At 44.0% G+C, this 27154-nt stretch overlaps 1 protein-coding gene across 1 annotated transcript; it reads left to right on the top strand.

The window, feature by feature from the left end:
* Positions 1 to 11269: 11269 nt before the first annotated feature.
* On the top strand, positions 11270 to 18011 carry LGALS3 (galectin 3). Its single transcript, XM_083166372.1, has 5 exons — positions 11270 to 11284; positions 11911 to 12321; positions 13178 to 13266; positions 16044 to 16209; positions 17673 to 18011. Exons 1-5 carry the CDS (start codon positions 11273 to 11275, stop codon positions 17826 to 17828), a joined length of 834 nt encoding a protein of 277 aa, XP_083022498.1. The 5' UTR covers positions 11270 to 11272; the 3' UTR covers positions 17829 to 18011.
* The last annotated feature ends 9143 nt before the right edge of the window (positions 18012 to 27154 follow it).

Genomic DNA, 27154 nt, shown 5'->3' on the forward strand with positions numbered 1-27154 from the left:
CAGTGTAGACCCCTGGGCATAGCAATGTATTGGGGCCCCTACCGATCCTCCAGCGGTAGGGGTGGGGGAAGCTTTGATGTCCCCTGGGTGGTAGGGGGTATTATATCAACCGCTCAGCATGTAGGGCATGGATCAGTAATTTCCACTAATTACCCCTTTACTGCACAGATGGTGGGAGATGGGGTGGGCGAAGGAGGCATTGGGCTGAATGAAGGGGCCCTGATACATAACTTCCAGGGTGGTAGAGGATGTTTAATACGCAGAGGAAGGGTGTATAGTGGAGTTATTATTCATAATTTTCTGGTGGGAGGACAGCTTGCTTGACAGCAGATATCTCCAGTTCCCGGAGATAGATTTCTTAGATTTTTAATGGAATTAAAAACTATAGAATCCCACCTACCAAATGGTATTAGGGACTAGGGGATCAGAGTTCAGCAGGCAGAGCAATCTGCCAATGAGAATATAAAACTACATACCAGGTGTGTGGAGCTGGAGCAGTAACCAGCTGCTGGAAGGCTGATATCTCTGGTTCTGGGAATAGTAGAGACAAGCTACTAGTGTCCATCAAAGGGGGAGAGTCCCAGCTTTTGGAATATACCCTCAATAAAAAGTCAGACAAAACCTGAAATATCTGACTTGGAACAGCAATTAACAGGCTTGGATGGGGACCACTGCTTTGAAGTCAGATATCTCTGGTTCCCAAGGGCCGATTTTTTAAATTCTCATACCCATGGAAAGAGGGGACCTTCAGCTTTTAACCTAGGTCCCTTAAACTCCCCCTGCGTGCGCCACTGCAACCGTCAATATTTGGAGTCACCTGGACCTTTCAGAGAGTAGGTCAGTATGCTGAAAAGACTACAAACAGTCTTACCATCCTTACTATTCTGTTTCGTGCGGTACGGCCCGCGTGCGGCCGTACCGCCGATGTTTTGACTCTGCACATGCGCAGAGGTCAATCTGCGCATGTGCAGCCCCCTTCGCCGCAGACGTATTTCGTCCGCCGCAAAGGGGGCGTATAGGGGCGTGAGAGGCTTCATGCCCTCATTTCCCTATGTGTACGCCCCGCGTTTCATGGGCGTTCCCATGCAAACGCGGGGCGTATGCATGGTAATGAGGGCATGACGCAACTCATGGGGGCGGAAAGCTGACGTCGCCGGATGTCAGCTTTCAGCCCCCATACAAGCTACCACACGGACGATTGTCCGTGTGGTCTCAGCTTGCGGGAGCTGCCGGGGCGTGCGGACCTGCCTTCGATGGTCGACGACCATCGAATGCAGGGGGCAGCTCCCACCATGGTGGAGGCGTACGCCTCCACCATTTTTATGCGGATCGCCAGCCGTCCGTGTACGGACGGCCGTGGCGATCCGTAGGGTGGGCGGGGATTGGTTTGTGCGGCCGGAGCCCCGTGTGCGGCTCTGGCCGCACCAACCAGAATAAGGGCCCATGTGCTTTGGTAGGAAACTATGTGTTTGATGGAAATTAAATTGATTGAATTGATTTTGCACAATGAATCCTCCATTTTTGCACTGTACACTGCCTCCAGTGAGGATCAATGAATTAGAATCAATTACTGGAATGAGTGTCACACTCCAGTATTAATACTACAATATTTTTAAAACTCACAAAACATTCCAAAGAAAAATGTAAATATAATACTTAATCAGAATAATTATATATGGCAGACAGCGACCTGGAAAATGTAGGAAACTTGCACAGTGATTGTGCACCGTAGGCATGCGCACCAAAAGTGGCCATGGTCATGTGTCGTGTGGGGGCGTGGTCATGTAAAACTAGACGAGTGGTTACATGACAACATTATGCCACACACCGTAATGAATCTTACACATTATACAACACACCGTAATGCCCAATACACATTATGCCCCACACTGTAATGCCCATTACATATGATGCCACACACCATGATGCCCATTAAATATAATGCTACTTACCCACATGTTCATTGATAGGACTTTCTTTCTCAATGCCAGGGGCTTCATGCTCGATGCCAAGGGGGTTTAATGCTCGTTGCCATGAGGGATTACATGATTGTTGCTATGGGGGATTACATGCTCCTTGCCAAGGGGGTTTCATGCTCATTGCCACAGGGGATTACATGCTCTGCCAAGGGCGGTACATGCTTGTTGCCATGGGGGAGTGAGGCTTATGGTGACAGCCGCGAGCCCAGCAGAATGGAAGTGATGTGACAGCTGGGCAGAGAGCGGCGGGCTGCCGACTGTCTTCTAAGCTATTCTGCAGTTGTTCTGCAGTTGTTTGAAACTCCCGACCCGCAGCCGCTGCTCTTGCACGCCGCCTCACCCGGCAGAACGGAAGCAATGGGACAGCCGGGCAGAGAGGGGTGGGCTGCCCGTCTGTCTTCTGAGCAGGTCCACGGCTATTTGAAATCGCGCCAGGTTGCCAACCAATAGGAGCCGCTGTTGGCCCCTGAGCTCCTATTGGCTGGTGACCCGGCATGATATTATACCTTAAAGGGTTACTGCCAACGATAATACTTTATCTCAGGCGATAGCCCAGCTGGCAGTAGCCCAGCTGGCAGTAAGATTCACCAGCTCAGGCATCCCCACTCCTTACAAATGACCGATAACACTAACCCCACTTTGCTTGGATTTCCATCTGACGCTGGATTAAGAGGCATTGGAACAGGGGAGGGAAGGTAGCTGCACAACTCCCAAATATTCAATGTGGGCATTATTTATACCCCTTATAGATTGCTTGCAATAACCTGGGTTAATCTGCAGCCACCCGTGGTGGCTTCAGAGGAGGGGCTGCAGCAAAGTTCAAAATTCAAATACCACACCCACTGCCAGTGAGTCAGTTTGGAATGGCAGTTGGTGGCAGTGGGGGGCTACCTTAACTGAATTTTGACCTGCAGCTCCATCTCTGGAGCCTCCCCTGGCAGCAGGTTGCTGTCAGGGGAGATCATATGGAGAATATGTACCTTGCATATTGCAATGGTGCGACACTCAGACACGCGGATATACACCAGGGATAGGCTTATAGTAGTATTTGCACAGCGGCAGACACACACACACGTACACTACAGTATGTAGTATGCAGGGGTGTAACTCCCAGAGGCAATGGAGCATACTTGCCTAGCCTACTCTCTGGGAGAAGCCCGGACAGGCAACACGTCGAGGAGGCAGGGATGAGGGTGATGTCATTAAACCCCACCCCCACATCGTACAAATGCCATGATTAGCACGTACGCAGATAGGGGCGAGACTTAAATGAAGCAAATGACGCTAACCGCATCATATAAGCCCCATAGACCCGTGAATTTGGGGATTTGAGTCGGCAGGGAAGGGGAGGGGGGTGCGGGGGCTCTTGTAAGCAAGCAGGAGACTTGCTTACCTTCCTGGGGGGCCGGCAGGTGGACCCAATTTTCTGGAGACTCCCAGCCTCTCTGGGCGGGTAGGCAAGTCTACAATGGAGGCTCCAGCCTCCGGGCTCCAAGCCCACCTATAGTTAATTGCTTCTATACCAGAAGCCCTGCTAACATCTGCAATAGGGGACACAACATATTTTGGGGGGGGGGACCAAACTCCACCTTGCCTCCGGGCGACTGAGATGAACTTACGCCTCTGATGTCTGGCCCAGTGTGTTGTGGCAATATTCACCGCAAATAGGATTGTGTATGATTGCCCTACAAATCTCGAGTATACACTAAACGATATGCTGCACCGAATGATCTAGCGCTTAAATACTGAACGATATTGTTGACAATATCCGTCAGTGACGTCACCGGGACCCCGCCCAACATGCAGTCTCTGACGATATTGTCAGTGAATGACCCGCAGGAGCGTGCATCCCTAATGATGTACTGGTGATGTTTTACCTGTGGAACTACAGGTCCCAGTAAGCATGCTGGTATTTGTAGAACCACACGTACCAACATTCGGGGCATTAAAGGGCACCCTGGTACTTGTAGTTCTACCTGAATTTCAAACACTACAATTAAAACAAAAACAGTATACACATACACTGTGAAAGCAAAAAATGTATTAAACATACATGTACACCTATATTCCCACATCACCCTCCAGTAGTAATCCATAGCAGTTGCTGTGCATCTTCGGTCCATAGTAGGCATCCACGGGGTTAAAAAAAAAAAAAGATGATTTGAAGACAATTTATTGCACACACATAAATGAGCTCCTAAACCAGTGATGGCTAACCTTGACACTCCAGCTGTTGTTGAACTACACATCCCAGCATGCCCTGCTGTAGTTCAACAACAGCTGGAGTGTTAAGGTTAGCCATCACTGTCCTAAACAATTAGAGGGCATCCAGGTGACTTCTGTCAGGAGCCAATCAGGGAGCGCTACATAGTAGTGCTCTCCTGATTGGCTGAGCTCAGACACTTCTATGGGGAGAAATCAGTTTTTGGTAAGCCAAGGTCAATTAGGTCGTCAAGGTACCTTACTTACTAGGGGAGAGCGGTGCTAGTTACAAAATATGGGGGACCCCTACGTCCTTTTTCCCCTCGCATTTTTGGAACCAGGACCAGTCCAAGAGCCCAGTATTGGTTCTTTAGTAAAAATTGCTGGGACATACTTCATAACCCCTAATGACTAAATAGGCAATAAGAAGTCTCCAATTAGCTTAATTAATCTATCTTAATTAATCTATAATTACATGTTATTATTGTGCCTGCAGCCATGTTCTCCTCTGCCACCTCGACCTGCAGTAATGGGGGTATTGGTCTGCTCACTACTAGACTAGGCACAGGGACAGAGGCTACGAAAGGAACCCATCCCTGCAAACTTCTCAGCTGGGTGCTGGGTGCTATAGGCATGCACGGTCAGTGCTGACCCCTGGCTAGGGTTACCACCTAGTCCCTTTAATTCCGGACACATGTTCATTACACAGGTTCTGTGTCAGTTTAAAATCAGTTGAAGTGGAGCCTTGAAGTCAGCCAGCCACAGAACCTGTGTAATTAATATGTGTCCGGAATTAAAGGGACTAGGTGGTAACCCTACCCCTGGCTGACCCGCGCTGACCGCACTGCCCCACTGGGAGTGTGGTCTGTAGCCTGTAGGCTACAATGGGCTACCCAGTGGCGTAACTAGCTTTTGGGCGCCCCCCCGCCGTTAAAGGGAGGGCGCCCACCCAAGCACCCCGCCGCACCACCCACCCACGCACCCCGCCACACCAACGCCCGCCCGCCGCACCAACCCTCGCCCGCCCCGCCGCCCATGCAATCCCCCCCAGTCTTACCTGGCTACGCTCAGTACGCGCTGGTCCCGGCTCCCTTCTTCTGCTATGAGGACCACCACAAAATGTCTGCCCCCATGCAGCAGACAGTTTCAGAGAACTATCTGCTACATGGGGGCGGACATTTTGTTGTGGTCCTCATAGCAGAAGAAGGGAGCCGGGACCAGCGCGTACTGAAGACTGACAGGTAAGACCGTGGGGGATGGCGGCGGGGTGTAACTATAGCACTGCAGCCCCCGGCGCCTGCACATGCACAGCGCCCCCCCCCCCCCCCCCCCCCGCGGTCGCGGGGGCTGCGGTGCTATAGTTACGCCCCTGGGGCTACCGCTATCTTAGAATGGCAGTAGCTGCAGGACCCGATATAGGCAGCATCACATCCCCCACAGAAACCTATGTGTGGGACAGGAGGGATCGCAGCAGGGATCGGGCCTGTGCTACATCATATTTGTGGCTAATCCCCGAAAATGGTTGTTTTCAGGGAATAAGTCGCAAATATTAAATAATTAATGGGCTCCTGGGATCTTTATTATGCTGTAAGAGAAGTTGCTTCACTGCCACCATGCGATGTTAGGGGGTACGGGGGCATCAATTGGCTGCTGAGCAGGGGCCTAAGTCTATTGTGAAACTCTCCCATGGGTGAACGGTTGCTAGGTGCCCATTTCTGGCGATGTGTGAAATCACAGAGACTAGCGATCACATAGGCTCCGCCCAGACAGTGAAAGCCCGCCCCGTGCAAGTCTGCCAATGGATCTCTGTTCAGCAAATCAATTCGCAACTCACTCACATCTAATTTTTCCAGTTTGTGCAAGTGACCCTTCAACACCTGGGTGTATACGCATCAATGCACGGTGGGAGATAGAGTGTCAACCAATCAGCTGCTGTCCTTTTACAGGCTGTGTTTGAAAAATAATGGTATTCTGATGGCTGACAGACAACTGTCTAGGTCGACAGTCAATATTGCCGACATTGTCAAAAAGACAACATGGCTATGGTCGGCACATGGGAAGGTCGACATGAGAATTTTTGGGGGATATTTTTGAATTTCTTTTTCTTTTTTTTAAATCTCTTTCATACTTTTCCATAGACGTGGACTCCAAGTGGGAACGCTAAAGTGTACCGGATGCAACGGTAGCGGAGCAGAGCACCGAGCCCGATGCAAAGCGAGCCGCACGAGGAGACATGGGGACTAATTGGGGCTCCACATGCTCAGGTGTCAACGGTGACACCCAAAAAAGTTCAAACTTATGTCGACCTTTTCATGTGTTGACATTTTCCGTGTCAACCTTTTTCCAGTGTTGACTTTGTGCATGTCAACCTAGACATTGCCGACCTATCAAGTTACAGACTGGGATTGAAAAATGGCAGGAACTGATTGGCTGCTGCATTATCACCAGACACTTTATCACTTCACCAGGCACCTTTTTAGGGGGTACATTTACTAAGATGTGAGTTCTATTGAGGATGGGATGTTGCCCGTAGCAACAAATCAGTCTCTATTTCTTATTTATTTTGCAACACCTTCTTAAAGATAATAGATAGAATTTGATTGGTTGTCCCATATTCATTAGAACTCCCATCTTAGTAAATTCCCCCCTAGGACATCACCACATCGGGAGTTCACATTCCCACAGTAATAAAAAACTGATTGCAATGTCTGCAGTCATTTATACCATACAGATCTCGCTGCCAATTAAATACGCCCCTCAATGTCAACAGCAGACCAGATTTATGCTGTGTTAGTTTAATAAAGTGTTCATTTTTAAAGCGTAAGTGTACAAAACTATTTTCCGGATTAAGTTTTTTTGTAATAATTTTTAAATACAAAAAGAAAAGAATGTGTTGTTGCAATTAGGAGGGTGGCAGCAGACGGGGAGTTGTGGATCAGGTTTGAGGCTGGGATAGGCGTGGCAGGACTGGGTGTACACCACAACCCCTATTAGCTCTCAAAGCAGCCTTTATATATTTGCAGCTGCAGAGTTTCTTCTGAGATCTCCCTGAACACATCCCTGCCTGAGCCCCTGGCCTGCGGCTCCTACTTGTAGCTATCAGTAAGTAATCACAGTTCTGTGTCTTCGGTAGGACTTTACTGTAAGGGTTAATATGGTGACTGTGAACGTGAAAGCCTGTTTTGTTTTTTTTTACTTTTTGTGCGACTTTGCTTGCCTCAGGCCGTGTACTTTCCCATTTCAGCGTAGCGTGGTTTTCATGTCTATTTGACAAGCCCATCAAACTGTCCCAAAATGATCTGGGTGAATGTAAATGTTGTCTTAGATCCGTGATGGCTAACCTTGACACTCCAGCTGTTATTAAACTACACATCCCAGCATGGCCTGCATCAGTTTTAGCATGGCCAAATAGTAAAACTTAAGCAGGGCATGCTGGGATGTGTAGTTTAAAAGCTGGCATGTCAAGGTTAGCCATCACTCTCTTTAGATCTTACAGCTGTTCCGCAAGTGGGTGGTGCTACCCCTTTGGGAGAGGATGGAGGGGGTGACTACCCAGGTGGACATGGCATGTCCTAAATTGTTATGGGTATTTGTATAAATATCGAACCTAATGGGTGGGGGTCGCTGGGGATCAGTTGGTGGAGTGACCTGGGAGGACTTGTGAATCAGACTTGTAGGGAAGGTACAGTATACTGTAAAGGTAGCTTTACAGGTGGTGTTGCCTTACAGCTTTTAACTTCGGAATCTATCCTATGTTGTGTATTTCCATAGTAGCGAATAGATTACTTGGTCCCAATTATCCGCTATATTAGCAACACATTTTAGTGCGCAATTCTTGGGACTGTTCTCTAGAACACCCTCACATGCTTACATATTTATTTAGGGTTTCAACCTCTGTATCGTTTGTTAGTGAGCAGGCCCTGGACTTTAAATCCCAGCTTAATTGCTGAACATAATGCATTTAAAAGAGAAAATGCCTTCCTAATAATAGAACCAAGTTTCCTTCTTGTAAAGCAATACTGCTCACTTTATTATCTGACCTGGAACTCTACTTCTATTGACTTGCATAGAAGAACACATGCAGGGTTTCCTACCTGGCCCTCCTTCAGGGAGAAAATGCTCTGTTCCTGGACTTCCCTGGTAATGTATGATTGCCATCACCTGTGGGGAGCTAGGTAATTGATAATAAAGGTTTCACCACAGGTGATGGCAATCATACATTACCAGGGAAGTCCAGGAACAGAGCAGTTTCTCCGTGAATGAGAGGATCAGGTAGGCAACCCTGCTGTAGTGTCATATCTATGTTCTGCCACAACCAAGGTGTGGCATTTAAATGTCCTATCCGATAGGACCTGAAGCCTCCAGCCATGGGCAGATGTAGTCATTTGTAGGCCCAACAGCAAAGTATGTAAGCCTGCTGTAGATGCCTACACTCCTGCATTCTGCAGGAGACTCCTTTTTTAAAATAGTAGCAACCTACCTGACTCCCTGTAGAGTCTAGCATTCTCCCTGAATCACCTAAACATTATGCATCTGTTACGTTTTTGGGGAAAAAAATAAATTGGAGATATACATTCACATGGAATAATCTGTCATTTCCCTGCATGGATTATGAAGCACAATAATCCCTATGGCTACATGCATTTGAAATAAGGTTTCTTGTGGCCACTTATATGGAGCCACGTGTAAAACACAATACATGAACAAGCCCTGACACGTATCCGTGTCTTTTCTTCAACAAGTACAGTAGACCTGCACCAATGGTAGTTGGTCTAGAATAGGGGGTAACTAAAATGTAATTCTGCTGGATCTGGAATCTTCTTCTGGTATGTCTCCCCAATCCTCCACTTCTGGTTTATTCTGACCACAGATTATTTTATGGCTACTGGGGAAAGAAATCTGCCTCAACAATCTCCGTTTGCTACAAGTAATTTTGTAGCTGGATTCTAAATAACACATCTGTGCTGATGCCCCTCTAGTCCTTGGGGCGGCCCTTTTCCTGCCTTCTCTGAAAAGACCAGTTACCAGTGGTTGGTGTGTCCAGCACCTGGTCACTGGTGCTCTCATGGGTCTTCAAACTGTGGCCCTCCAGATGTTGTGAAACTACAAATCCCAGCATGCCTTGCCACAGTTTTAACACTCCCTTATATCAAAACTGTGGCAAGGCATGCTGGGATTTGTAGTTTCACAACATCTGGAGGGCCGCTACCTCATCTCTGCTTGGCTAGGACAGTATGACCAAGCACTTAAATCAATGCTTCCCTACCAAAATGCAAGACTGTTAAGAGGCATGAGGCACCTGGATACCTCTGGTCAGGACTGCATGACTGGGCCATTAAATCTGTGCTATAATTTTTGTGTGGTGCTTGCTCTCTGGGGGAACCCATGTTTATCACTTTTAGGAGCCCATTTATCATTGGATCCCATATACAATGCAATCTGGGCAGCATTAACTACCAAGGATTGCATTGCAATATGCGATTCTTTTGCTTGAATGCATCAAAGGAACCCTTCCCTGCGCTCTGCTTCGCCGACAGCACAGCCCCGCCGGCAGTGTGGTCTGTAGCTCAGAGGCTACAATGGGCTAGCGCAATCTCAGAATGGTGGAAGCCCCGGGACCCTCTGCAATGCTTCCCAATGGTGATACATCGGGCAGTTTTGCATCCCCCATAGTAACCTATGGGGGATGCAAGCACAATAGGAGGGATCCCAGCGGGGATCGGAGATTCCTGCTGTGGTCCCTCCTACATACATTATGGCTATTCCTAAATATTTGCGGCTAACGGGACCCTTAGGGGAATTACCCACAAATCTGATAATGGGCAGTTCTCTGCTAAATGCAAACTAAAATCTGCAAACATTAAATCTTGCTGCATAATCTCTCATCCACCCAAATAAAACGTCTATACCGTTAGCACAGCCCTCCCTCTGCAATATATATTCAGGCTTATTCACTTTACAATCACTGCAATATTGAAGAGGCGGGTTACCAATATGCCCTTGGTGATCTATAGGCCACTTGTACCGTCAGTCTGTAGTGAGTGTGCGGATACATGGGTGTATTGTGGTTTCTGAATTTCTACTTGCTAAAAGTTCCATTTCCCTGCGTGTGAGGACTTGGAGCCTCTCCTTCCCCTCAGGCTGATTCATCACCTCATGTGGTCTGCGATGAGTCACTCCGTTTTTAGTTGGTACTTAACCATGTACAGGCAAGGGAGGCTGGCGCTCCTTTTCCCAATGGCCCATTACACCAACAGAGGTGCCGCAGCTCAGTCATTGCTTGGAATAGAGAGTTTACTGATGAATGCAGATGTACTACAGCACCCCCGCAGTGCATGTATTGCAGGTCTCCCCACAGAATCAAGTGAAATAATTCGCTCCACCTGTGGATCTTTTAAAACGTCAGTCAGAGTAATGAGTGCACCTGTCAGGTGAACTGCATGGGGTCCTGAGGACAGAGTTTGAGAACCACTGTACTAGTGTATAGTTTCCCAAACTCCATTCTCAGGACCCCAAACAGTGCATGTGTTCCAGGTCTCTTCGTGGAATCACAAATTAAATAATTATCTCCACCTGTGGATCTTCAAAAATGTGTCAGGAAGTACTAAGAGCACCTGTGCTGCTGGGTCACCTGGGAAACGTGAACTGTTCGGGGTCCTGAGGTTGAGAACCACTGACCTAGGGTATCTGACAGGCCAGTCACAAATTATTACCTCAGAAATGAATTGCTGCAGTTCTCATTGATAGGAGCTAATCCTAGTGGCTGTGGTTGGATCATTTTCCACCTGTCCCTCTATGTATACGTTACTTGCTGTGCAGAGTAGGCAAGTGTTACGATTAGCAGTCTTGGTTGTCACTGGTAGAACCCAGAGATTTTAATGAGCTGCATGCTGGCTCCCTCCCCATGTGGCTCGTATAAATGATGAGGATGATTCATCTGGGCCTGCACTAGTTTGGCACCCAATAGCTCTGTTACCAGTTTACCTAATGGCACCTATGTAATGACACCATATGTAACCTGTGTGAATTCAGATCTCATTTAAAAATCACGTCACTAACCTTTTTTTTTTTTTTCTTATTCTTTTCAGAAAATGGAGTTTTCGGTAAGGCCGAGCACTTATTTTATTGTTCATGAAAAGTTGCCTTAAATTCACAATTGACTGTCGGACCTGTTGGGCAATGTGGCCTTTTTACTGCGATGAGAGGCCGAAGTGACACATGAATGAATTTGGGACCCATTCATGGATAAGATTACCAATCCGTCCAGCTAACGGATGCTCTGACAGTTGGGATTCCGACTGTCATTAGTCAGACATCTGAATCCCGACAATTGGGTTCCCGACTGACTGGGGCTATACTCATTCATGGAGAATAGACTTTGGGAGTCCTGGTAGTCTGGATTCTGATGTCGGACTAATGACTGTTGGAATCCCGACTGTCTGAGCATTCTATCACACCCCCAGCTAACCAATAACCTATCGACAGTCTCTCTGATCAGCAGGCTCCTAGTAATAGTCATTATGAGCGGCCACTGTATCACTGTAACCTGAGCCTTCACGCTAGGATCGGATGAGGACTCACATAGATATTTTAACCATATTTTCTGACCCCACATCTGCTCTTATCTCATTAATGATCTATGCCTAGCTCCACTAATAAACCTGTTAATTGTCAGCAGTTGTCATGCTGCTGAACTGTATCTGACTGTTTATTTTTATTTTTTGATTAGTTGGATGATGCTATGTCGGGCCAAAGAAATCCTAATAATCCCTGGGGTCAGAACCCCCAGAATCCTGGGCAGCAATATCCAGGGTACCCAGGAGCCCCCCAGCCTGGACAGGGTTACCCAGGAGCCCCCCAGCCTGGACAGGGTTACCCAGGAGCCCCCCAGCCTGGACAGGGTTACCCAGGAGCCCCCCAGCCTGGACAGGGTTACCCAGGAGCCCCCCAGCCTGGACAGGGGTACCCAGGAGCCCCCCAGCCTGGACAGGGTTACCCAGGAGCCCCCCAGCCTGGACAGGGTTACCCAGGAGCCCCCCAGCCTGGACAGGGTTACCCAGGAGCCCCCCAGCCTGGACAGGGATATCCAGGGCAGCCGGGACAGGCAGGACCCTTCCCTTCAGCTCCCCTTGGTCCAATGGTAAGTAATTTTAACATTGTCTATTTGGTTATGTATCAATCCTATAGCATGCAGGTCAGGGCTGCCACTAGGAATTTTGGATTTCCAGTCCAGGCCCCTATTCCTCCCTTTACTTCGTCAATGTAGAACGCCTGCAGCCAATTAAAATGCAGCACTGGCCACGGAGTTGTGGCCCCGTAGACACATCCTTGTATTGGTTCTATCTAAAAGTTGGGCTGCTGATTGTAGGGTTCTAGATAGTACATTAGGAAGACAGCGTAAGCCCTGACTAACATAATATCTGGAAATATCCTTCTGGCTGTGATTTTACCCAATTCCAATGCATTAGGCCGAGAAATCGGGAGAAAAGTGGCAAATCTCATGTTTTAGATCCGATGCGCGGTTTTGTGCGCACTAAAGATTGGAGCTCCTGGATCGCAAGTGCTGCCTAGAGGTCCTTAGTTCAGCACTTGCGATCCAGGAGCTCCAATTTGTAGTGCGCACAAAACCGCGCATCGGATCTAAAACATGCGATTTGCCACTTTTATCCCGATTTGTTGGACCGGACAGCCTTCAGCAGCACTTGCTGGGGTCTCATACGATACACCGTATGTGACCCTTCCGATTTATGATGTATCGTATGCGTTCCAGACACCTGGGATGCTGCTGGGCGGCTCAAGGGGGATCGGCTGCGACTGAGAAGTCTCGGGGGACCTTTAGAGTGGCTTGATTTCCGCAGGTTGAGTGTGATCTTCAGAAGAGTTCTTTTGACTTTGATTAGTTCAGTATTGCTTAACGAGGACTCAGTCCAATCTGAGACAGGTTTGCTAGAACAAATACGATCCTGTCTTCACTGGTTATGTTTGTTTTTGTTTAGAATGTGCCATACGATCTTCCATTGCCTACAGGACTTGTTCCGCGACTGTTGGTGACTATTGAAGGAGTCGTCAAGCCGAACGCCAAGAGGTAAAACCAATGTGATAGTTAGGTGTACCTACAGGCAGAGGCAATAACTAGGTCGCCTTTAATAACCAGTATGATGTCTTGCTAAGCTTCAGCATGATAACCTACAGATGTCTGGATCAGTGGGGTGAGGCCTTTCCTGTCCTACTAATGTATACGCCAAAGTTTTGAGTTTATAAAGTATGTCAAAAAGACAATCTATAATAAAAAAAAAAAAAAAAAAAAAATCTTATTTTTATAGTCAAAACTTTGGAGTAAAAAATCTGTGGCAGGTGAGGCAGTGCCTCACCTGGCTACCTTTTCTGCACATCTCTTATCCAAACTCAGCGAATCTCCAGCAGTTTATACTGATTCACTTGTGTATAATGCCCACATGTACCCCATGGCTCATAAATTGTGCGCAAAATACTTGCCAGAGACACCTCATCCATTTACCTCACCGCACATCCCTGGTCTGTATAGGGCAGCTAGTGGTAGGCGAGCAGAGAGTAAAAGGAACAGTGATGGTTTCCCGCAGGTTGACCTGAGCGCAAAATAACAGCTTGCCTGTGAGACAAGGTGACATGGGGCGGGGGGGATACAGTCACTAGGTTGACACTATACAGGTCGACATATGAAATTGGTTAAAAGTCGACACAAGCATTAGGTTGACAGTGTGAAGGTCGGCAGGTTTTTTTTTTTTGTGCCGGCAGTCTGTTTCATACCCTACCACCCTTTAAGGAGTGGAGGGAGAATATAATAGTGTGCCGAGCACAGCTAGGTGACGCGGTACACTGATACATTGTCCATGTCAACTTGCGTCGACATTTTTTGGGCGAAAAAAGTGAAACCTGTTAACCTTTTGACTGTTACTACCTTTCGACCATGTCAACTTAAGCGCTGACGACATTTAGTGGTCTATCTAATGAATGTCCACCATAGTGTCGACCCTATGACTCATTCCTGGAATAGGAGCCTGTTAGTGTAGTCAGCAGATCAGGACTCCAAGAGCCAATTAGCTGCTAATGGTGCTATAAGCTGGGTACACATTGGCCCATACACTGCCAAACTATTGGGCAGTGTGTACCCAGCAATATGTCTGAACGGCATCATTCAGACAGATCGGGTCTGTTGTACAACATCTACAGATAGATCAGCATCTTGCTGTGTGTAAGCGAGCGATCCGCACCAGGAGCCAGTGGTGAGGGGCAGCTGAATGACTGGGCACCTATGTATGGAGAACATGCTGTCCAATCCGACCGTAGATGACATCTATAGGGGGCGTACCCAGCCAGACACACACAATTAATACCATTCCAGATATCTGAAATGATTATGACCACCTGGGTAGAGAGTCCACTGAGGCATGAGCTTCGTCTAGTGACTGAGGGGTCTATCAGGATGCCGCCATTCAATATACTGGAAAAGGATCAAGATTCTGATGCAGGAATACCGTCAGCCAGTAGGGTGTTTGTTAGGGAGGGGGGTAGGCAAATATGGTTAGGTTACCTGTTGGGATTCCCGTATCGGGTTGCCAGAGTCTGTCTTTAGACGGTTAACCTACTGAACTCCAGGACATCTTCTGTGTACCCATGAAATGGGCATCTGCACACTTTGGTTGCTGTACCAGTCCGTACGAACCTTTGCACCGATGGAATGTTGGTGGGTGCTCTGTGAATGTATTATGAGCAGGTTCTCATGTCGTGCAGATTTTTCCACTCCCTGTGTATTTCTTATTTGTTTTTCCTGCTCTGATGCAAATGGGCAAGTATTCCTGTCCGGTACTGCGTGCAGGTAATACAGCACTAGTGTGCACCTGCCAGACTTGTGTATACAGGAGGCAGGTAATACAGGATGCACTACCTATTCATGCTGGTAGAAGGAATATAACTACTTTATATTTTGAACTAAGGGAGTCACTTTTATGCCAATCTCACAATGGGCCTGATTCAGAGTCGGTGGCTGCTCTGCATAACTCCGCGGTACTTGTGTACTAGCACGGCACCCATCGCATGCAATGCGATATCGGGCGATGTTGTACAATGGCATACAATTTTAAAATTGTATGCCATTGTATATGGCATACAATGCGATGCGATTATAAATTGTATAAGCACCCTAATGGGTGCTTACAATGCTTAAATGCACCCCCCACGCCACACCCCCCCCCTCCCCCAAGTATAAACGTGAACCCAAAGCGTGGCGCGCGCAGTGAGCCCGGGAGGGGCGGCGGTACACGTCCTACGACCTTTTCATACCCCCACTATCCACGGGTGACTAATTATCGGGCGCCGTGCTAGTACACAAGTACCAACTCCACAAAAGTACAACTGGCGGCACTAGGCAAGTGCTGCACTAGCAGAGTCCAGACGCAGGCCATCCATTTAATTGATTTTACATAGATTTATGTATTTGTGTTTTATTATTGTGCATTTTAATATGTTTAATTGTCATTAAATTAACTACATGTGGATTTGATATATATCAGCGCTGCTTCTTTTTGCCTTTTTTATGTTCCTTGCTGCAGCCTATGATGGCATGCAGTCGCTGCACCCTTCCTCCGAGTGGTCCAGACACTCCTGGGCTGTCTATACCACTCCCACAAAACCCATGTCCCACTCTCGCTGATATGTGCGTTAATTGCTGAATAGTGATATCTGCGCTTCAGCAATGGGCCCTGAATGGGGGCCGAATATCCTCTAATTCCTGTGCAGTGTTTTGCCATTGTTCATAAAGGCTGGTTGTAGGCTATAAAATCCCTTAATTTTCTCTCTTCCTTTTTTTTTTTTTTTTTTTTTTAGGTTTTGCGTTGATTTTAAAAGAGCCCGTGATGTTGTTTTCCACTTCAATCCCCGATTCGATGAACACCCTCAAGTTATTGTGCGCAATTCTATGATTCAAGATAAATGGGGCAAAGAAGAACGACACCATAATAAATTTCCATTCCAGCCCGGACAGCCATTCACTGTAAATATCACTTTTATTTTTTTATTTAAAGAGATATTCCAAAAAGCTGTTCAACTGTAACTTATGCCTCCTGATTTGTCTATATAAATACAGTATGCTGGTGTGCACAGTGGTGAATATGGTGTAATACATGAAGGAGGGGAAGAATATAAATAGGGCAGGGCTGGCCGTCCTCGATCTATCCACTGGTCCACAATTTAGCCACCTAGCCGATGCACAGCTGTAGTCATTGCTAACTGTCACATTTTCAAACCTGCTGCATTCATTCCTACTATAGATCCACAGGTGGCCTGAGACACAGGAACTGTTGGTAGATCTTGAGGACCAGTTTGGCCACCCCTGAAACAGGGTTTCTCCACTGTTGTATGTGCAAATATTCATTGTATTTGCATATGCATTTGCACACTTCTGCTGTCTTTTGCATTCCGTCTGGGGAACTCTAAAGGAATGGGCACTGTCCACAGGAGAAGACTCTTCTACGGGAGAAGACCATTAATTAGCTGAGAGGATGCTCTCCTCTACCCACCCCTCCTGTCAGCAGGATCTTGTTTTTGGACAAAGTGATTCTGGAGATACATAGTTGTCAATGCTGTCCAGCAGTCATCCTATTTGGTTTTATTTTTAGTAATGCTGTTGAGGTTTTTTATTTTTTAGTATATTCCACAAGAACAGGCAGGACACCCCCATTGCAAGGTTTAGGGGGTTCTGCTAAGACTACTCTTCTGGTAATAAAACCAGTTTGTTCTTGCTGGCCAGGTGTGAAAGTGATATTGCTGAACATCCACTTGTACGGTGAGAAGATCATTCTGATTCCTGTGGTGGTATTGTTCTAGATCAGTGGTTCCCAACCCTGGTCCTCAAGTACCCCCAACAGTTCACCAAGCAGGTGCACTCATTGTTCAGATGCATTTTAAAAGATCCACAGGTGGAGTTCATCATTATTTCTCTTGTGATTCTGGAAAACATGCACTGTTGGAGGTAATTGAGGACCATGGTTGGGAACCACTGGTCTAAATAAAAGAACTGTTCCCTACTCGTGTGACCTTCAGGTCCCAAACTTCTACATTGCTCTAACTTAGATGAGAACAGCCTGAGATGTTTGTGTTGGGTGGTTCTTCAAGCTTTGCTAGTAGAATTTTAAATGAGGCTATTTGTGTACCTTAATCTTAGTCGCTTAGCTTTGAAGCCCTAGAAGACCAGATCCTTAACAAGAAAGCCTCCTATGACTAGGTTCTACTTGTATAATAGACTGACTTATCTGATTAGACCACATTCTCTGTTCAATGTTCTGTACCTCCTTTTAGCTCCCCTAGGCTGGCATCAGGGTTGTCAACTATATAATTCATACGAATGTCAGATCTCAGCCCTTTCTATCTAGATTCAAATCTTTGTGTGTTGTCTTTGATTACTGTACGGTCTGGTGCACATTTTTAACTTTTTTTTTTTTTTTGTCTTTATTCCAGGTCCAATTTTTTTTCGAACAGGACAAATTTAATGTGTCTGTAAACAATGAGAGTGTCTGCCAATATAATCACAGGGTGCGAGAATTTGGAGACGTCAGAAATGTGTGTATTTTCGGAGACATCACCCTCAGCAGGGCTACAGCGGCTGTAGTGTAGAATTCGTTTTTAAGAAGGTTCTGTACTAGGAAAGGTGAATTCTTTACAAATAGATATGTAGGGTGAATCCTGGGAACATGGCACTACTGTTCTTCCAATATCTGCAATTATTATAATCTTTTATATTCTATACTCTGTGAATAGAAACAAATTAAGTAAAAAAAAAAAAAAATAACTATTGTACTTTTGTAGTGTGTGTATTTTATTACTGCTCCAACATAATGTATTCTATGCCAGCAACTCTGGACCTGTAGACTGTGGGGTAACTAACTGGATCAGGGTTCTCATGTAGTATCGCCGCAATGGTGTTTAGTTACATGAGCCGACTGTCTACACTACAGAAGGAACATTATTTATGTACAATAAATCAGTATGTCAGGATGTACAAAATGCATATTAACCTCCTATTTATATGGCACCAAAAGGGATCCGCAGCACCCAATAAGAGTACATAAATGAATAGGCAAACAGTGACTTACAGTTGAATACAACAGAGGACAAGTACATGGTACATAATCAGAGGACACTGACATAAGTATCGGGGGCAGAAAACCTCAAGATTTGGTGCCAGCAGAGATGTTTAACTAAGATGTTTCTATCGTGAGGAAAGAAAGAGGGACATGCTCAAGAGAACTTACATTCTACATATGCAATGTATTGAGAATTACCCAAGATGGTAAGTGTGTAATCTAGTAGCAAAGCCTAGGCCAGAGGTTGCCAAACTTCGTTATCAGAGCATCCCAACAGGACCGGTTTTAAGTTAGGGATGGGGAACCTTCGGCCCTCCAGCTGTTGTGGAACTACACATCCCAGCATTCCTTGTTACAGTGTTGCTATTTGGCCATGCAATAACTGTTGCAGAGCATGCTGGGATGTGTAGTTCAACAATAGCCGAAGGTTCCCCATCCGTGGCTCAGCACAGATGGTAAATCAAATTGGCTGAGGTACAGATTAAGTCACCTGTGACCAAGCATGGATATACTTAAAACTTGGACCATTGTGTTTCCCTAAGGACTGCTCTGGGAACCGCTAGCCTAGACAGTCACTTGGGTTAATGCTATCCTGTTGCTCTCCTGACTGACTTTCTGAAGTAAAAGCATCATTACCCATAATGCACTATATCGGGATGTGGTCGACAATATATAGGGCTACCACTACTGTTCGACACCTGAAAAGGGTAAACAGGAGTTTTTAAAGGAGAACTTTTTTTTTTTTTCATACTTTCACTATCCACATGGACATATTCAATCAATAGAGGTTGACCTATTGACTGTCTACTTCTACCCTATGACCTATACCCGAAAAATATAATATACCTGTTTTTAATACCAATAACAAGCCGCTTGATAATGCCATGCACTATAATACCAACATTACTTCCTCCGCATTGATTCAGACTCCAGGAACATTAAGCCCCCGCACACACTAGGTGATCAGAGGCACAGCTGCTGTAGATGACCGGATCAGTGGTGCCACTGTGCCCAAGATATAGCACATACACACTGAGCGATATTGGTTAGTGTAGTCACCCGCTGTGCATGCAGTCGCTGACTATGAGATTGAGCTGCATGCACAGATGAGGAGGGTTGTCAGCAATGTGTGGGAACCCCAGATGTCTTCCTGCATTTGATAATGCTCAGTACATGATTTGGTGGAGTAAGGGCGTTAGAGCAATTCAGGATGTATTTGACCCTGAAGTCACACTCCCCTCATTTCAAATGCTTAAAGACAAATGAGATACCCACTATTACGTGTTTATGCAAATACAACGCTACAGTCTTTATCACCACCCATTCCCTATAACCCTTTGTTGTCAGTCTTCCCTCACATCCACAATCTCATTCAAGACTAAATATCTTTATTGGGACCTACTTAGCACTGACAGGGAAACTATGGAAACCACTACAGGCTATGCAGACCAAAGATTTTCCTGACTGTTTCTGTGATTCCTTATCCCAAATCTGAAATATGCTCCATCATTTTTGCTACAAGAGGTTCTTTCAGATTATACATAGGGTTTATATCATTTAAGGCCAATGTATGCACATGGTTATGGAGGGAACTTGGAAATGTGTGAAGTTGAGAGCACTTCTCACAACTTTGGGGATTTCTATAAAATTCATAGGTTCTGGAACAAGGTTTTTCATTGTATTTGACATATAAACTCCATGTTTAGTTAGATCCAGGAGCCTCTGTGGCTGCACATGTTCCAGTTGCTGAAGTATCGCAGGCAATACCTCAGCTAAAAATATGGGGGGGGGGGGGCGCGGCTTTCTACACAAATGCTAGGTCAACAAACCATCCCTGGTCTTACCATCTCCATGCAACAGCCCCATAGTCTTCCGTGTCATGTGCAGAGCAATTTCGGACAAGATGTCTCAGCAATAACATGCTAGTGAGTATTTGGTATCTCTTAAGGTGCCCATACACGTTACAATTATTGTATCCAATATCTGATACAATATTGCATCTCGGTTTTGCGATAAGATGTGCTTCACATACTTTTTGTACTAGATCTCATCTTATTGCAAAGCCGAGATGCGATATTGGATACAATAATTGTAACGTGTATGGGCACCTTTACTCTCCAGCCAGTACTCAATAACAGTCAGCATATACAGTATGTCAACGCATCCTAATTATATGAATGTTGACCATTTGACTGAACTCCAGGCAGTTGCACCAGTATATTGACATTGGTAGCAAATCTATTCTCTATAAAAGCTACAGATAATTTGTTGATTAAGATATCCTGTGCACAGGTACTCAAACGATGTCCTCAGGAACCCAAACAGTGCATGTTTTCCAGATCTCCTCACAGAATCATAATGGAAATATTTAGCTCCAGCTATGGATTTTTATTAAAATGTGTCTGAGTAATGAGTGCACCTGTTCTTTGGTCCTGATGCGGGCGTTTGAGAACTATTTCTCTAGTGCAACACTAATATGTATTTATTAGAGCAGGCATGTCCAAACTGTGGCCCTCCAGCTGTTGTGATACTACACATCCCAGCATGCCATAGTTTTAGCATTCCCTATAAAGCAAAACTGTGGCAAGGCATGATGGGACTTGTAGTTTCACAACAGCTGGAGGGCCACAGTTTGGACATGCCTGTATTAGAGGAAAAAAAAGGGGATTTTTAGTCTTACCTGTAAAATCTTTTATTTTACTGAAGCCACGGTGGATGCTGGGACTATGGGGGGATGCAGTCAAAATCCCGAATGGGTCATAATACTGACAAGGACAACATCCCGACATTTAAAATCCCGACATAGAATGTACAGGTGAAACCGTCAACATGACTTTCCGGCGACAGTTCGCAAAGTAGTCATGGTTTTTTTTCACAATTTTTTTTTTTTTTTTTGGGGGGGGGGGGGGAAGATAAATAAATGCTGCTGGTTAGACTTTCTCCTGTGTGTACTCTGCTTAGGAGTACACTGATTAGTCAGTCAGAAGCTGCATTAAGCTGGTAGCGTAGAGTAAGGAGTTCACTGAGACAGCAGTTAAATCTGGGCTGAACCTGACCAGACCTAGCATAGAAAGCAGCCGCTGTCTCATGGTTATAAAAGGACAAATCAATAAGAGGAGAGCAGCATTGGCTTCTGTATTATTGGGTACAAGGCAGCAGTGGTGTGACCACAACTTCCCCTCAGGTTATAAAACCATTTCAGAATTGCAAAGCCGCATGCTCTTTTCTAATTAGCTTCGTTGTTAGGAAAAAGTTGCTTAGGAGTATATATATCTATATAGAGAAGAAAAGCAAATCAGTTTCAATGTGACGCACTCCTTATTCACAACATTGTCAAAATTGACTAAAATACAGATATATCTTTATTAAATATTATAGAACAATTACAATAGTAAGTATCACTTACAGGTCATCATTAATTATATGGTAATCTCAAAATTTTTATTATTTATAAAATAATGCTTGACCCGATAATATATTTCCCTGTGTCAGGGACTTTAATGGCGAAAAATTAAAATAAGATAGTAAATATAGAGAAAAAGAAAATATAGAAAGATTAAAATTGGTCTCTGTAGGCCGTTAGTATTAGATATTAGTGTTACGGTTCCTGTGAATATTACAGGTAAGTATGGTACTTTCTTGTAGGTTGAAATGTAATTAATAAATGGGTTTTATTCCCAACTCTGCATCTAATATCGTTTTTATAGCGTGTTTTTTTACTTTTCACATATCTGTGTTGTATTCCAATTATATCAAATAGGAAGATGGGTGGTGACCTGCCGTATGGCCTAGTGAACCACTTCTTTCTTCAAATCCTATTGATCACATAAAAGGTCATACACATGTCAGTAGTTGCATATATTTACTTATAACATGGACATAATAAGTAGTTATTCCCTTTATTCCATGTCTCCCTATGCCTATATCTGACAGATATTGAGTGTGATGCACCTTACACATTTATGGTTCTGGTGCTTGTATAATGACACATTTGTTTAATATATGTCACAAACTACATATGTGATTAATGAGCGTTCATAGTTATCCGGAATGCGTGGTCATCGACAGTGAGCTTACAGTAAATTATCCAATCCGTGCTATAAATTTATAGTTCACCAATTAGGCTTTACACATATTCGTGCACATTGATCAGAGCAAATTGCTTAGTCTGTGTTATATATCTTGCAAAAAATCGTGCATACAGTTTTTAATCAGATGAGCTTGCAATAGATTGTCTAATCCGTGCTGGAAGTTTAATAATGCACCAATTAGGCTTTATACATATTCGTGCACATTGGTCAGAGCAAATTGCTCAGTCTGTACTCTATGATAAATCAGAGCAAATGCCAGATCTGCAGTAGATAGTTTCTATATCAATTGTGTACTGAATTTCATACAAACACGTTCTAGCATATACAGTACTTCCAGCCGTCAGCCAAATATCCACAGTATAATAGGTAATTAGTAAGTGGCTTTCTGGAGTATGCACGCGCCGGAGTGCTCTTAGTATATTAAGCAACTTGTAACCAATACCATCGTAGAGCGTGTCGCTAAATTAAGCTAGTATCACAGTGCTTTGAAGTAAAACAAACGCTACAATGAGCGCTAGTTATACACAATGTGTTTGAACAATTAATTATATACACATCAATGCGTTTGCTGTCGACAGACTGGAATAGTATGCCCAATTTCTATGTCAGTTTTTGATCAGATGAGCTTGCAATAGATTGTCCAATCCGTGCTAGAAGTTTAATAATTCACCAATTAGGCTTTATACATATTCGTGCACATTGATCAGAGCAAATTGCTCAGTCTGTACTCTATGATAAATCAGAGCAAATGCCAAATCTGCCGTAGATAGTTTATATATCAATTGTGTATTGAATTTCATACAAGCACGTTCTAGCATATACAGTACTTCCAGTCGTCAGCCAAATATCCACAGTATACTAGGTAATTAATAAGTGGCTTTCTGGAGTATGTACGCGCCGGAGCGCTCTTAGTATATTCAGCAGCTTGTAACCAATACCATCGTGGAACGTGTCGCTAAATTCAGCTAGTATCACAGTGCTTGAAGTAAAACACACGCTACAATGAGCGCTAGTTATACACAATATGTTTAAGCACTTAATTATATACACATCAATGCGTTTGCTCGCGCACAGACTGGAGTAATATGCCCAATTTCTATGTCAGTTGTATTCTGACATTCACACATTCCTACGCTCTTTAGTGGAGCTTCCGTCATATAGTGAGTGACTTTACTGAGCTGTACGGGCGCCGGAGCGCTCTCAGTACAGTGAGCGGCTAACAACCAGCGCTGTCCGGGGTCGGGTCACTGAGCTCTGCCTGTCTTGCAGTGCCTCAGGTGTACCTCGCTCTCCCGTCTATGACAGACGCTGTGGTGAGCGCTCGTTACACGCTACGTATTATGACACAGAATTATACATACATTATTACATTTGTATACATTTCAACTACTATTTTAACGGCTACAGAGCGAGCTGCCGATGCGCATTTCGCCTGTGTCGGCTTTTTCAAGGCTGACCTAAGTAACTGGCCCGCCTCTATTAGGTTATATTTATAGGGAGAAAGATCACAGTCTGGGTGTGTTAATTGACAACCAATCCTGGTCTTGATTGATGGATTTTCAAATTTCAGAGAAGTTGATAGGTCCAAATTCATTATAGGTGTATACATTTTGATGATTGGCAGTTCCTAGAATTGCCATACAGACCTAGAGATTTGGATCTGAACGATGCTGGATAGATTCTATCCCCAATAATTATTTAATTTAATTCTACGATTTATTGTTGTACCACAACATTGATGTCTATACATATAAATATATTAGATAATATGTTATTTATCAATGGACCTATTCCTCATTATAGACAACAAGAAAAAAACCTTACTAATAATGGAGACAGTAATATCTTATTATTTGTATTCCCATTATTTAAATGTTAATAAGTGATCCGAGGAAGTGTATGTGAGGATATTATTTCGCATGTATTATTTAGAATGCGTTCAAAATTACCTTTATGAAGAAAAAAGTTTTTGTGCAAAAAAATCAAAATAAACCACACAGTGTACCAACACATAACATCTATATATAGTGTGTATAAAGGTGTACGTAGAATTGTCTGGATGTATCAACCCGTGTCAAAAGTACAGTATACTCCGTGGGAGTTTAGAATCATTGGTGTATTAAAAGAAATCACGTGTGTTCATCATGAGATAATTATACTCATGATTCTTACAGTAAATTGTTATCAAACAATGTACATAATACTCTAGTTAAATAAGTGGCATGAGTGACAAAATAAAATCCCTGTAAATGGGATTCTCTGGTGAAACAATATTTATAATAAATTGTGCATATGGATTCACTTATTTGTATATACAGAACTCTTATGACATGATATTGTACATGTCTTGTTTGAGGGGATTGTTAGTAATGTATTCTTAATCCTCCCAGTATAGGGACAAGTTAAGGTATTGTTACCTACACCTTCCATGTTCAGTGGGTTTTGGGTATTCTAGATATCATCATTCATTGATGGTTATAAATATGGTTGTGGCCACCTGTGGGTTTTCCTTATGTACCATGCACATATGTTACTAAGTGGTGGTTATTTCTGAAGCATATCCACCATGTATAGAGGGCTCTGGATATTAATATTACCTCCCGCAGGTGTATTATATGCTCTGTTATTTTAATTTGTATGCAAGATATCATAAATAGTTAAATATTTCATTTTTAGCCAATTCCGCTAAATTGATCCTATCTAGTCCTCGTCCAGCTTGGTATAGTTCTTTTCTTACATATTATTGTATGAATATGTATCATAAAAACGCAGAGTAATGGATCTCTTCATTTAATCCATTTGGTTTTAAACTGTTCATTAGGAATATGTGTTTTGATTCTTTTTTGAGGAGTTCTTGTGTGATATTACCTCCTCTGATCCCCAAGGAGATTTTTTCCAGGCTCATTGCCATTAGACCTTTGGGGTTGCTCATATGGTATTTCAAGAAATGTCTGGCCACACTCGTTATTTTTTTCATTTTGTCAAGGTCTTTCTGTGCATTCTTGATGTTCCCAGTGTGTTCCAGAATTCTCTTTTTCCAAGGCCTCTTGGTCATCCCTACATACTTGAGGTTGCAGGGGCATGTCAGACAGTAAATTATTCCTACCGAGTCACAGTTTATAAATTCTCGGATTTTGGTGGTTTGGCCATATCTGTTGGTGAATTCCTTGACCTCTGTCACATATTCACAGGCTTTGCACCTACCACATTTATAGCATCCCATTATATTAGGAGCCTTTTTTGCTTTTCGAACAAAATGGCTTTGTGTTAGTTGGTTTCTTAAATTAGGGGATTTCCTCCAACTGCTCTGTATGCGATCTCCCATGACTAGCTTTAGGTCTTCATCTGTCGCTAGAACATGTTGGTGTTTGGTTAGGATCTGATTGATCTCTTTCCACTCTGTGCAGTAGGTGCTAATAAATCTAGGTATAGCCTCACTGCTTTTCTTGGGTTTTGGTGTTAGTAGAGTTGCCCTTGGTATTTTCTTGGCTGCTGAGTATGCTTGTTTGAGGAGTTTATTACTGTATCCCCTCTGAAGAAGCCTTTCCCGCAGTTCTTGTGCTCTTACTTCAAAGGTTTGTTCTTCTGAACAGTTTCGCCTAAGGCGGATATACTCCCCTTTGGGTATCCCTTTGAGGGTTGCTGGTAAGTGCGAGCTAGTTTTGTGCAATATGCTGTTAGTGGCTGTCTCTTTCCGATAGATATCGGTAGTCAACATGTTACTGTCTGTCTTTTTGATTTTTAGATCAAGGAATGAGATTTCTTGATTGCTGATGCACGTGGTCAGTTTCAGGTTCAGAGGATTGTCATTCAGATCGATAATCATTTCTTCAAGAAGATCCTTGGGGCCCTCCCATATAATCAAGATATCGTCAATAAATCGATACCATCCTACAATGCATTCTGTATATTTGTCATGATGGGCATTGAAGACCCACTCCTTCTCCCACCAACCTAAATATAAGTTTGCATAGGTCGGTGCACAGGTACTACCCATCGCGTATGTGATTTTATGTGATCAATAGGATTTGAAGAAAGAAGTGGTTCACTAGGCCATACGGCAGGTCACCACCCATCTTCCTATTTGATATAATTGGAATACAACACAGATATGTGAAAAGTAAAAAAACACGCTATAAAAACGATATTAGATGCAGAGTTGGGAATAAAACCCATTTATTAATTACATTTCAACCTACAAGAAAGTACCATACTTACCTGTAATATTCACAGGAACCGTAACACTAATATCTAATACTAACGGCCTACAGAGACCAATTTTAATCTTTCTATATTTTCTTTTTCTCTATATTTACTATCTTATTTTAATTTTTCGCCATTAAAGTCCCTGACACAGGGAAATATATTATCGGGTCAAGCATTATTTTATAAATAATAAAAATTTTGAGATTACCATATAATTAATGATGACCTGTAAGTGATACTTACTATTGTAATTGTTCTATAATATTTAATAAAGATATATCTGTATTTTAGTCAATTTTGACAATGTTGTGAATAAGGAGTGCGTCACATTGAAACTGATTTGCTTTTCTTCTCTATATAAATTCCTATTTACCAATCAGTTGACAGCACCCTTAACCTAGGAGGCCAGTGCATATATATATATAACACACTCCCCATAGGTGGGCTTAGTGCCATTCACATGTACTAATAACCCTATTTAATATCTGACGTACTATAGATGGTGCGGGTCGCTCACTCTCTTCTCGAGTATATATATCTATTATCTATTCTGTACAGA

The sequence above is a fragment of the Crinia signifera genome, chromosome 12 (genome assembly GCF_055691185.1).
Source record: "Crinia signifera chromosome 12, ASM5569118v1, whole genome shotgun sequence".
Classification (NCBI taxonomy): domain Eukaryota; kingdom Metazoa; phylum Chordata; class Amphibia; order Anura; family Myobatrachidae; genus Crinia; species Crinia signifera.

Excerpts from the sequence above, each read along its gene's own strand:
- LGALS3 (XM_083166372.1), top strand. Across the intron at positions 12,322-13,177 it reads CAGCTCCCCTTGGTCCAATG|AATGTGCCATACGATCTTCC; the intron begins GTAAGTAATTTT and ends GTTTTTGTTTAG. Across the intron at positions 13,267-16,043 it reads GTCAAGCCGAACGCCAAGAG|GTTTTGCGTTGATTTTAAAA; the intron begins GTAAAACCAATG and ends TTTTTTTTTTAG.